The sequence below is a fragment of the Scyliorhinus torazame genome, chromosome 13, assembly GCF_047496885.1.
Source record: "Scyliorhinus torazame isolate Kashiwa2021f chromosome 13, sScyTor2.1, whole genome shotgun sequence".
Classification (NCBI taxonomy): domain Eukaryota; kingdom Metazoa; phylum Chordata; class Chondrichthyes; order Carcharhiniformes; family Scyliorhinidae; genus Scyliorhinus; species Scyliorhinus torazame.
Genome location: NC_092719.1, coordinates 56,957,167 through 56,970,972, shown reverse-complemented (window position 1 = coordinate 56,970,972; position 13,806 = coordinate 56,957,167). Strand labels below are relative to the sequence as shown.

At 48.0% G+C, this 13,806-nt stretch overlaps 1 protein-coding gene across 1 annotated transcript in view; it reads left to right on the top strand.

Moving 5' to 3' along the window:
- Nucleotides 1–3,553, top strand: part of LOC140388039 (coiled-coil domain-containing protein 87-like) — a 47,811-nt gene extending 44,258 nt beyond the window's left edge. Inside the window, exon 4 of the mRNA XM_072471567.1 lies at nt 2,290–3,553. Within this exon, the coding sequence (XP_072327668.1) occupies nt 2,290–2,445 (156 nt within the window). The 3' untranslated portion in view covers nt 2,446–3,553. The remainder of the gene's footprint in view (nt 1–2,289) is intronic.
- Nucleotides 3,554–13,806: the final 10,253 nt, after the last annotated feature.

Sequence of the window (13,806 nt, the reverse complement as noted above, 5' to 3'; positions counted from 1 at the left end):
AATCTGATGTTCCCTTTTTATATTATCATTTAAGTCCTTGGGGTCTATACAGATTCTGAGGTCGCCATTTGGTTTTTTAACACAGACCATTGAGCTTGCCCAGTCCGTTGGATCGGTAACTTTTGATATGATGCCATTCTGCTGCATCCTATCTAGCTCTTCCTTTAGTCATTTTCTCAGAGTTGCTGGTACTCGTCTGGGAGCATGAATGACAGGTTTAGCATTCTCTTTTAGCTTAATGCTGTAGGTAAATGGTAATGTCCCCATTCCATTAAACACATGCATGAAGTTGCTCAAAATGGATCGAATGTTGTTGTTTAGCGAATTGGAGAAAAATTTGGATGTATGAATTCTTTGAATCAGGTTTAGCTGGATACATGCATCTATTCCAATAAGTGAGGATTTTGTGTCATCCACAATTTCAAAAATCAAGTGTAATTTTAATGTCATCACTCTGAACTATGAGGTAGCACGAACCTTTTGTTGCTATTTAATTTCCATTGTAGTCTGTTAATCTACAATGTGTTTTTTTTATATTTTGGAAGGGTTTCTATTTTGCCCAAATCCGATTCTGTTATCAGATTAGCGTGTGTGCCAGTGTCCAATTTGAATTGTACCTCTGATCCATTTATTATCAATGTTTCTATCTAATCTTTATTCCTATCGGATAGTTGCACAATTGGCCTTTCAGCAGTATCGTCTTCATTTGTTTTAGTGATTGCTTCTATTATGAAGTTGTCTAGTGAGGTAGGCATAGGCATATTGATCATCTTTGATTTTAAAATGTTTTCATCTTTTTGTATAGTGTTGACTATTTTATGCTGTTGAAATGCCTTTTTAAATTGGTTCTCGTGTGTTGAAACTGCATTGTGTAGCAAAATGATTGAGTTTGTTACCTGTTGTTCATCTTTTACCAAATGCAGGAGTGTTGCTTTAAGTGGGTGTGTCCACAGTGTGTACATATCATCACGTTGGAGACATCATGCGTAAATCTCTCATGCACATGCACAAATCAGTCAACTTCTAGTTCGCGTCCTTTTTCAAAGTGCGCATTTGTGAACTGATCTGCACATGCGCAGAACTTCGAATGTCCGTTTCGCGTTTTTTTCTTACCCATGCCTGTACAAAACGGCAACCTGTTGCAGCGTGTTTTGTTTTAAGCTGTGCCACAGAGGCAATAGCGCCGACCATGTTGTTGAAGTTCGTGCCTTTTTCGCGGGATCTGAATTCAGCATATTCATTGGTGGCTTGCTCACTTGCTTTACAAAGGTTGATGGCTTATTCTAAAGTTAAGTTTGATTTTCTTAGTAAACGTTCCCGCATTTGCTCTTCAAATAGGCTAAACACAATTTGGTCATGCAGGATTGATTCAGTAATTTGAGGAAAAATTGGAGGATTGCGCTCGGAGCCTCAAGTCAGTTAGAAAAGTCAAAAGATTCCCCTTTTAGCTGCACCCATTCTTTAAACACGTGTCTTTCATACACCTCATGGACCTGTTTTTTGCAATGAGTCAAATTTTTCCATTACTTTCTCATACTTATTTTTACTTCATTTTCTGAGAAATCAAATGAGTTAAAGAGTTCAATGCCTGCGAACCTGCCAAATTTAGTAGAAGAGATATTTTTCTAGTGTCAGGAGCTGATTCAAGCGCAGAGGCAGAGAGAAAGACTTCAAACTGCTGCTTGATGTTTTTCCAATTTAAACTCAGTTTACCGGACATCTTGAGGTTATCTGGTTTTTGCACAGCATCCATGTTGGTTTCTTGTTTTTTTTTCTTTGCAGATTTTGATGTGTAGCAATGTGCTAATTTACTTTATTTCTTTCTTACTGCTTGCTTTTCGGGAATACATGACCTGGTACCATGTGGTGATCTTTGTGAGGTGTTTCCAGGATGGAAGGCGTAGTGATCACAAAAATATGCAAAGCTTTTTTGAAGAACTAAACTAATTTTATTAACACTACTAAATTTGAGTTTGACACTTATTCTGAAGAGCAAACATACATGTAAGAATTAAACTGCACTCACTAATACTATCTCTATCCACTAACGACAACAATTATATCTTAACTAACTCTGCAATACACTATGAATCTTATCGTTGTCAGCTCCAGATCTAGTCTCCTCCCCGAGCCCAAGAGCCAATGCAATTTATAGTACTGTCCCTTAGCTCCCTCTAGTGGCTAGGCTTAACATAACATTAACTCTTCACATGCTGTACATTTGTATAATGTCACATACCTGTCTGCTGTTTGCCTTGAAATTATGTTTTCTCAAACTTTTGATTACAGGGCCGGCCATATATAGAGAAAATGCAGCGGGACAAGGTGGAGATGCTCTACTGGCTGCAGCAAGAGCGGCGGAAATGTATTCTTCAGAGAGTCTCAGCCAACAGACCCCCTAAACATCCTCCCCTTCATTTCAGTTCCTGTTTCTTAGCAGATTAGTGAAGGATTTATTTATTTAGGAAGTGATCCATCCACCTCACTGTCCCATCCCCCCTGCCCCATTGCAGTTCTGCTCTACTGCAAATATGTATAATGGAGGAAGTTTCAGGAAAATAACGCAGAAATGACAGTCTTGCCCCATATCATTAGACTTGTTTTCCACTTCTGACTGATTCTTGATGAGATGCATTTTTTTAAGAGTGGAATTTTCAGATTTTGTAATGAAGATTTGTTCTTTAGTTTTTTTTCAGTTGCCTTTTATTGGACTCTTGATTTCCCCCCTCTCTTTTTTAAAGTGTTTTTTTTTAACTAACCCCCTTGTTAAACGACTATGATGCAGGTCTTCATAAGCTTTGTTAAATGGAATATATATTTTCTTCATCCTGTACAATAGCCCAAAGTATATTTAATTTTCAAAAGTGGTTTTATTTTTAAGTATGGCTTTCCTAGTTAATATTGCCAAGATCCTTTTCCCATGGACCTAGCTACCTTTTTCAAATTCTCTCCCATCACAGCTAAGTCAAGCACATATATTTTTTAGAGCCTGTGATTTTGCTTAATCGTATAGCTGGATGTTATTGTAACTTCTCCTCTGTGCCTTGTAATGTTGCATTTTTGAGAAGACTCTGGCTCCACCACCAATGTTGGATGATTTTGTTATACTGAGTGAGCGTGCAGTTAAACTGCAAACATAGCTGCTTATTTCTCAGTTCCATGTCTGGGATTCAAGTTTGCAACCTAGGTTTTTGGAAGGCAGCATCATGTTTTGCTTCTGTATTACTTGCATCTACTACCCCTGTTGACAGAAATTTTGGAGAAATGATCATAGTCCGAAGATTGCAATCCTGTTTCTGCTCCTGTGTGTATCATTCATTTCTGTTTCAATCATATTGCCGCTTCATGTACATGTCTCCGACAGCAGCCAAATGTGAGCAGAAAATCTTTATGGACCCATACAGTATAATATAATCTAGCACATCGTGAAAAGTCGATCTATAAAGTTTGTGACGTCTGTCACAGATAAAATTCAATTTAGTCAATTACGTGGACAAAAACAAACTGTTGTAAATATCTTTTAAAATATCCAATTAAATTTGACATTTTTGTATGGCAGCTCAGCTTTCAGTGTATTTGCACAATATGTACCACATATAGATTGTCAAATTTTTGCAGTAAATTTTTTTTTTATACGAATGGCAAGGATTTTACAAACATTATTTAAGGAAAGATTATCATTTTGGAGTGTATTCAGAGCATCGATGAGAATAGTGATGACACAATTCAGATGACACGTCCTGATTTAATACCCAAATGAACTGAAGCAAAGTGATGTTAGAAACCATCTCGTCCTTGTTTCAGGTTCTCAATAGCTACAACATAAATCCAGTCCAGTGAAATCCAATATTAAAAAAAAATAAATGTAGAGTACCCAATTCTTTTTTTTCCAATTAAGGGACAATTTAGCGTGGCCAAATCCACCTAGTCTGCACATCTTTGGGTTGAAGGGGTGAGACACGCGAACATGGGGAGAATGTGTAAACTCCACACTGACAGTGACTCAGGGCCGGGATCGAACCTGAGTCCTCAGCGCCGTGAGGCTGCAGAGCTAACCACTGCACTACCCTGGAAATCCAATGTTGAACAGTACATAGGCAGGCTACGGTAGTTCCTGGTAACGTTTAGAGCATCATATGGTATACTTTTAATGCCGGAATGAAGTAGTTTCGTCCACTGCTCTCTCCATTAATGAATATTAAGTTGTGTGCATCCGTTCAAATACTCTTCCCAACCCTTTGCCACTTTAAAAAAAAAAAAATGTTTTTATTAAGAATTTTTCAACAAGATTTTCCACCATACAAACAACCCCCCCCCCCCCCCCCCCCGCCTCCCGTAACACACAAAAGAAAGAAAGCTCACGTGGCAAGACATGAACATGGCAAGTCAATAAGATACAGAACTTTGTACATTGGATTCTTCCCGTACATGTCAGTTTCCGGATCATTCATGTGTTTTCTTGCTCAAATGCCCCCCAGAGAAACCCCCCTTCCCCCTCCCTCCCCTGGGTTGCTGTTGCTGCTGTCCGACCTTCATCTAACGCTCCGCGAGATGGTCTAGGAACGGTTGCCACCGCCTGTAGAGCCCCTGAGCAGACCCTCTCAAGGCAAACTTTATCCTCTCCAACTAGATAAACCCTGCCATATCATTTATCCAGGCCTCCATGCTGGGGGGCTTCGCCTCCTTCCACATTAGCAAGATCCTTCGCCGGGCTACTAGGGACGCAAAGGCCAGAATGCCGGCCTCTTTCGCCTCCCGCACTCCCGGCTCGTCCTCTACTCCAAATAGTGCTAGCCCCCAGCTTGGCTTGACTCGGACTTTCACCACCTTAGATACTGTTCCCGCAACTCCCCTCCAGAACCCCTCCAGTGCCGGGCATGACCAAAACATATGGACATGGTTCGCCGGACTTCCTGAACACCTCCCACATCTATCCTCCACCCCAAAGAACCTACTCAGCCTCGCCCCCGTCATAAGCGCTCTATGAACCACCTTAAATTGTATCAGGCTAAGCCTGGCACACGAGGAAGAGGAATTAACCCTACTTAGGGCATCAGCCCATAGCCCCTCCTCAATCTCCTCCCCCAACTCCTCTTCCCATTTACCCTTCAGCTCCTCTACCAAAGCCTCCCCCTCTTCTTTCATCTCCTGGTATATCGCCGACACCTTGCCCTCTCCGACCCATACGCCCGAAATCACCCTATCTTGAATCCCTTGTGCCGGGAGTAGCGGAAATTCCCTCACCTGCCGCCTCACAAACACCCTCACTTGCATGTACCTGAAAGCGTTTCCCGGGGGTAGCCCAAACTTCTCCAGCGCCCCTAAGCTCACAATCGTCCCGTCAATGAACAGGTCCCCCATTCTTCTAATCCCTGCCCGATGCCAGCTCTGAAACCCCCCGTCCATCCTTCCTGGGACAAACCGATGGTTGTCTCTGATCGGGGACCACACCGAGGCTCCAGTCGCACCCCTGTGCCGTCTCCACTGACCCCAGATCTTTAGCGTTGCCGGCACCACTGGGCTTGTGGTGTACCTTGTCGGCGAGAGCGGCAGCGGTGCCATCACCAGCGTCCCCAGGCTCGTTCCTTTGCAGGACGCCATCTCCAACCTCTTCCACGCCGCCCCCTCTCCCTCCATCACCCACTTATGGATCATTGCCACATTGGCTGCCCAATAGTAACCACCCAAATTCGGCAACGCCAACCCTCCTCTATCTCTGCTACGCTCCAGGAACCCCCTCCTTACCCTCGGGGTCTTGCTCGCCTACACAAATCCCATAATGCTCCTGCTTACCCTCTTAAAGAAGGCCTTAGTAATCACAATTGGGAGGCATTGGAATACAAAAAGAAACCTTGGGAGAACCACCATTTTAACCGACTGTACCCTACCCACCAGCGAGAGTGGTAACATGTCCCACCTTTTAAAATCCTCCTCCATCTGTTCCACCAGCCGCGTCAAATTAAGTTTGTGCAGTGCCCCCCAGCTCCTAGCTACCTGAATCCCCAAGTATCGAAAGCTCCTTTCCGCCCTCCTCAATCTATCCCTCTTCCCTGGTCCCCCGGATGGATCACAAAGAGCTCACTCTTTCCCACATTGAGTTTCTCGCCCGAAAAGTCTCCAAACCCCCGTAGGATCTGCATTACCTCAACCATCCCCTCCACTGGATCCGCCACATACAGCAAAAGGTCGTCTGCGTACAGCGACACTCGATGTTCCTCTCCCCCTCGAACCACCCCCTTCCATTTCCCCGACTCCCTTAACGCCATGGCCAAAGGTTCAATTGCTAATGCAAACAGCAGAGGGGACAGGGGGCACCCCTGCCTCGTCCCTCGATACAGCCGGAAATACTCTGACCTCCGCCGGTTTGTGACCACACTCGCCACCAGGGCTTTATACAGGAGCTTAACCCAACTAATAAACCCTCCCCCGAACCCAAACCTCCTCAACACTTCCCAGAGATACTCCCACTCTACCCGATCAAAGGCCTTCTCCGCGTCCATGGCTGTCACTATCTCCGCTTCTTCCTCCACCGATGGCATCATTATCACATTTAGGAGCCTTCGCACATTAGTATTTAACTGCCTACCCTTTACGAATCCCGTCTGGTCCTCGTGAATCACCCCCGGGACACAGTCCTCAATCCTCGTGGCCAACATTTTTGCCAGCAACTTAGCATCTACGTTAAGGAGCGAGATCGGTCTATACGACCCACATTGCAATGGGTCCTTATCCCGCTTCAAGATCAAAGAGATCGTCGCCTCCGACATTGTCGGGGGCAGGGTCCTCCCCTCCCTTGCTTCATTAAAGGTCCTTACCAGCAACGGGGCTAATAGGTCTACATACTTCCGATAAAACTCCACCGGGAACCCATTCGGCCCCGGGGCCTTCCCTGCCTGCATGCTCCCCAGTCCTTTAACCAGCTCCTCCAACCCAATTGGCGCCCCCAAACCAGCCACCTCCTGCTCCTCCACCCTTGGGAACCTCAATTGGTCCAAGAATCGCCACATCCCCTCTTTTCCCCCTGGGGGCTGGGACCTATACAGCGCCTCGTAAAAGGCCTTAAAAGCCTCATTCACTTTCCCCGCACTCCGCACCGTAGTTCCCCTGCCATCTTTGACTCCGCCTATTTCCCTCGCTGCCATCCTCTTACGGAGCTGATGTGCCAGCATCCGACTCGCCTTCTCCCCATATTCATATATTACCCCCTGTGCCTTCCTCCACTGTGCCTCTGCCTTCCCTGTGGTCAACTGGTCGAACTCCGTCTGGAGACTTTGTCTCTCCCTGAGTAGTCCCTCATCAGGAGCCTCTTCATAGCTCCTGTCCACCCTTAAAATCTCCCCCACTAACCCCTCCCTTTCCCTGCCCTCTTCACCCTATGAGCCCTGATGGAGATTAACTCTCCCCTGACCACCGCCTTCAGCGCCTCCCATACTACTCCCACCTGCACCTCCCCGTTGTCGTTGGCCTCCAGATACCTTTCGATACACCCTCGCACCCTCCCGCACACTTCCTCGTCTGCCAGCAGTCCCACATCCAACCTCCACAACGGGCGTTGGTCCCTCTCCTCCTCCAGCTCTAGCTCCACCCAATGCGGGGCATGGTCTGAAATGGCTATGGCCGAATACTCCGTTCCCTCCACTTTCGGGATCAGTGCCCTGCCCAGAACAAAAAAATCTATCCGGGAGTAGGCCTTATGTACGTGGGAGAAAAAAGAAAATTCTCTGGCCAAAGGCCTGGCAAATCTCCACGGATCTTCGCCCCCCCATCTTGTCCATAAACCCCCTAAGCACTTTGGCCGCAGCCGGCCTCTTCCCCGTCCTAGATCTGGAACGATCTAATGCTGGGTCCAGCACCGTGTTAAAATCCCCACCCATTATCAAGCTCCCTACCTCCAGGTCTGGAATACGCCCCAACATCCGTTTCATGAATCCAGCATCGTCCCAGTTCGGGGCATATACATTCACCAGTACCACCTCCGTTCCCTGCAACCTACCACTCACCATCACGTATCGGCCTCCGTTGTCCGCTACTATGTTCTTGGCCTCAAACGACACCCGCTTTCCCACCAGTATTGCCACCCCTCTATTCTTCGCATCTAGCCCCGAATGGAACACCTGTCCTACCCATCCCTTCCTTAACCTGACCTGATCTGCCACCTTCAGATGTGTCTCCTGAAGCATGACCACGTCTGCCTTCAGTCCCTTTAGGTGCGCGAACACTCGGGCCCTCTTAACCGGCCCATTTAGGCCTCTCACAGTCCACGTGATCAGCCGGATTGGGGAGTTACCACCCCCCTGCCGACTAGCCATCTCCTATCTTAGGTCCGTACACGCGCCTCCCGCACCCTCCAGTCCCCAGGCGGGGAACCCCCGTCCCGACCACCTCTTCCATTTTCAGTTCCCCCTCGGACAGTGCAGCAGCAACCCTAAAATCCTCCCCGCCCCCTGCTAGATCCACATCTAGCTCTTTTGCTCCCCCCCATATTACTTCCGTGAGTCAGCTGACTTCTGCTGACCCTGGCTTCTCCCACCTTCCCGTTGATCTCCCCCATGTGGGAATCTCTCCTTACCTTCCTCCATCCCCCCCCCTTTTTTGCGCGGGAAAAAGCCCGCGCTTTCCTGAACCAGCCCCGCCCCCTGTGGCGCAGCTCCTGTTGCGGCCATTATCCCAGTTCCCTCATCCCCAAGTCTCACCTCCCTCCAGCATCGACGCCCACATTCCCCAACATCATCATCTTGTCTACAGGAAAGAAAAAAGGAATTTTAACCAAAACTCTACCCACATCCCCATCCATCATCCCACCTATGAAGTATTCTTTACCCCTATTTACAACCCCATATACAACCAACATCTCCCCCCACAACCACATTATCTCAGTTCGAGTCCAGTTTTTCCGTCTGAATAAAGGTCCAAGCCTCTTCTGGCGTTTCAAAATAATGGTGTCAGTCCTGATAAGTGACCCATAGTCGCGCAGGCTGCAGCATGCCGAACCTGACTTTTTTTATGCAGCACCGCCTTGGCCCGTTTGAAGCCAGCTCTCCTCGCCACCTCCGCGCTCCAACCTCCGCGCTCCAATCCTGGTAAACCCGGATCACCGCGTTCTCCCATCTACTGCTCCGCACCTTCTTGGCCCATCTCAGCACACTTTCTCTGTCCGCGAAGCGATGGAACCTTGCCACTATCGCCCTTGGCGGCTCATCAGCTTTGGGTCTCCTCGCCAGGACCCGGTGAGCCCCTTCCAACTCCAGGGGGGTCGGAGAGGCTTCCGCTCCCATCAGCGAATGGAGCATCGTACTCACATACGCCCCGGCATCAGCTCCCTCCACTCCTTCGGGAAGACCCAGAATCCGGAGTTTCTTCCTCCTCGACCTGTTCTCCAGGACCTCGATTCTCTCGGCCCACCTCCTGTGCACCGCCTCATGCGCCTCCATCTTTACTGCCAGGCCCAGGATCTCATCCTCGTTATCATTCGTTTTATCTTTCACCTCACGAAGATCCACTGCCTGGGTCTTCTGGGTCTCCTTCAGCCCCTCGATCGCCAACAGCATTGGCGCCAGCACCTCCTTTTTAAGCTCCTCCACACAGCGCTTAAGGAACTCCTGCTGGTACGGCCCCCATGCTGCTCGATCTCCGCCCTCCGCCATCTTGCTTTTACCCCCTCGTTTTTGCCGCTGCTCCAGAGCCTCTTTTCTCGCCGCTCCACCGCTGATCTCGGCCATATACCGTAAGGGGGGACCTTACTGCACCTTCCCACACGGGATCAAATCAATAAAGTTCCGTTGGGGCTCCTCTGGAGAGCCTGAAAGTCCATTATCGCGGGAGCTGCCGAAACGTGCGGCTTAGCTCCGCATCGCCGCAACCGGAAGTCCAACCCTTTGCCACTTTAACAATTCACAGTTTTCTGACTAACCATCGTGGTCAGAACTGCTGCCTCACAGTGCCAGAGATCCCGGTTCAATTCTAGCCTTGAGTCACTATTTGTGTGGAGTTTGCATGTTCTCCCCTTTTCTGTGAGTGTAAAAGGGGAAGAGGAAGTGGTGAAGCAAAGATCATAGAATCACTACAGTGCAGAAGGAGGCCATTCGACCCATCGAGTCTGCACTGACCCTCTGAAAGGGCATTCTACCTACGCCCACACCCCACCCTATCCCAGTAACCCCACCTAACCTTTTGGACACTAGGGCAATTTAGCATGGCCAATCCACCTAACCAACACATTTTCGGGAGGAAACTAGTGCACCCGGAGGAAAACTACACAGATACGGGTTCCAGTGGTCCTGGTCAATATGTACCTTCCCAACTGGGATGACACGGAGTTCATAAAGAGGACCATGGCGGAAATCCCCAACATAGACACGCATCAACTAATCATGGGGCGGGGGAACTTTAACTGTGTACAGGACGGACAGATCAAACCCCAAATCGGGGAAGATTTCAATATGGTAAAAGAACTAGATGCATTTATGGAACAGATGGGGGCTGTGGACCCATGGAGATTCACACACCCAGGGGAAAAGGAGTTCTCCTTCTCCCAATTACACAAAGTATATACATGCAGTGATTTCTTTGTGGTGGGGTAAGTGGTGCTTCCAGGAAGAGTAGGAGCTCTGTTATTGGAATCTCTGACCATGCTCCACACTACATGGACATGAGGTTGGAGACGGGCGGTGGCACAGTAGTCTTGTTGCTGAACTAGCACTCCAGAGAACCAAGATAATGATCTGGGGACCCGAGTACAAATCCCACCATGGCAGGTGATGGAATTTAAATTCCATTAAATATCTGGAAGTAAAAGTCCAATGATGACCATGAAACCATTGTCGATTGTCGTAAAAACCCATTTGGTTCACTACTGTCCTTTAGGGAAGGAAATCTGCCATCCTTACCTGGTCTGACCTACATGTGACTCCAGACCCAAAGCAATGTGATTGACTCTTAAATGCCCTCGGAAATGGCCTAACAAGCCACTATGTATTCAACTGCTACGAAAACACACAAAAAAAGGAATGAAACCGGACAGACCACCCGGCATCGAATCAAGCACCAGAAACGACAACGGCAAACCCAGCCCTGCCGACCCTGCAAAGTCCTCCTTACTAATATCTGGGGGCTTGTGCCAAAGGTTGGAGTGCAGTCTCACAGATGAATTAAGCAGACTGACATAATTATACTCACAGAATCATACCTTACAGAAAATGTCCAAGACACCACTATCACCATTCGTGGGCATGATGTGGAGATGCCGGCGTTGGACTGGGGTGAGCATAGTAAGAAGTCTTACAACACCAGGTTAAAGTCCAACAGGTTTGTTTCAACACTAGCTTTCGGAGCACCTGAGGAAGGAGCAGTGCTCCAAAAGCTAGTATTTGAAACAAACCTGTTGGACTTTAACCTGGTGTTGTAAGACTTCTTACCATTCTTGGGTACGTTCCATCTCACCAGCAGGACAGACCCAGCAGAAGTGGCGGCACAATGGTATACGGCTGGGAGGGAGTTGCCTTGGGAGTCCTCAACATCGACTCTGGACCCGATGAAGTCTCATGGTTTCAGGTTAACCACGGGCAAGGAAACCACTTGCTGATTGCATGTACCAGCCACTATCAGCTGATGAATCAGTATTCCTCCATGTTGAACACCACTTGGAGGAAGCACTGAGGGTTGTAAGGGGGCAGAATATGCTCTGGATGGGGGACTTCAATGTCCATCATAGCTTGGTAGTATAACCACAGACCAAGCTGGCTGGGTCCTAAAAGACATAGCTGCTAGATTAGGACTGCAGCAGGTGGTGAGGGAACCATCAAGAGGGAAAAACATACTTGACCTCATCCTCACCAACCTGTCTGCTGCAGATGCATCTGTCCATGACAGTATAGGAAGAAGTGACCACCGCACAGTCCTTGTGGAGACAAAGTCCCATCCTCACATTGAGGACATCCTCCATCGTGTTGTGTGGCATTAAGACCGTGCTAAATGGGATAGACTTTGAACAGATCTAGCAACTCAAGACTGGGCATCCATGAGGCACTGTGGGTCATTAGCAACAGCAGAATTGTATTCAATCATAATCTGCGACCTCATGGCTCCACTCTACCATTACCACCAAACAGGGGATCAACCCTGGTTCAATGAAGAATGCAGGAGAGCATGCCAAGAGCAACACCAGACATACCGAAAAATGAGGTGCCAATCTGGTGAAGCTACAATGCAGGACTACTTGTGTGCCAAACAGCATAAGCAGCAAGTAATAGAGCTAAGCAATTGCACAACGAATGCATCAGATCTAAGCTCTGCAGTCCTGCCACAACCAACTGTGAATGGTGGGGGACAATTAAACTATTCACTGGAGGAGGAGGGTCCACAAATATCCCCATCCTCAATGATGGAGTAGCCCAGCACCTATGTACAAAAGACAAGGCTAAGGCCATTCGCAACAATCTTCAGCCAGAAGTGCCAAATGGATGATCCATTTCGGTCTCTTCCGGAGGTCGCCAGCATCACAGATGCCAGTCTTCAGCCAATACGATTCACTCCACGTGATATCAAGAAATGGCTGAAGGCGCTGGATAATCCAAAGGCTATGGATCCTTTCCGACAATAGTACTGAAGACTCGTGCTCCAGAACTTGCCGCACCCCTAGCTCCCCTTCCACAAATATTCAAACCTTCCACTACTGACGAACAGTGGCAGTTGTGTGTACCATCTACAAGATGCACCACAATAACTCACTAAGGTACCTCAGACAGCACATTCCAAATCCATGTCCACTACAATCTAAAAGGACAAGAGCAGCAGATACCTAGGAACACCACCACCTGGACGTTCTCCTCCAAGTCACTCACCACCCTAACCTGGAAATATATCGCCGTTCCTTCGTTGTCAATGGGGCAACATCCTGGAACTCCCTCCCTAAAAGCAAAATGGGTGTACCTACACCCCAAGGACTGCAGCGGTTCAAGAAGGCAGCTCACCACCGCCTTCTGAAAGACAACTAGGTATGGGTGATAAATGATGACCGAATCAACGACACCCTCATCCCATAAATTAATTTTTAAAACGCCCCCAATGGAGGTTGGACACAGCCCTCCTTGCCGATAAGGCTTTTTGCGATAAAATATCACAGGCCATAGACAGATATATTACCAATAACCAGAATGAGTCTCACCCTCCATGTTCTGGGAGGCACTGAAAGCTGTGGTCAAGAGTGAGTCTTCAGCCAATATGATTCACTCCACTTGATATCAAGAAATGGCTGAAGGCGCTGGATAATGCAAAGGCTATGGATCCTTTCCGACAATAGTACTGAAGACTCGTTCTCCAGAACTTGCCGCACCCCTAGCTCTCCTTCCACAAACATTCAAACCTTCCACTACTGACGAACAGTGGCAGTTGTGTGTACCATCTACAAGATGGTACACAATAAAGTGCGAATAAAGGCAGGAGAGGGTGTCTAGGCATTAACCGGTCGACTTCATACTGGAGGTGGACAGAGACCCTGACATTAGAGCTTCTGATAGAGAGGAAAAAGCTACAAATGGACTTTGACCTACTCTCCACGAGGATAGCAGTGCACCAATTCCAGCCGCCTGCTGGCTCACCAGCTGAGAAAGCAGGCAGCCATGAGGGAAATAGCACAGATTAGGCACAACAATGGCAGACTGGTAGCCGAGCCGAAAAAGGTCAACAATATATTCAAGGCCTTCTACCGGGGGCTGTACATCTTCGAGCCCCCCCCCCCCCCCCGCGAAGGGGACTCGAGGATGAATCAGTTCCTCGATGGACTGGTATGGGGGAGGATAGGAAAAGGTG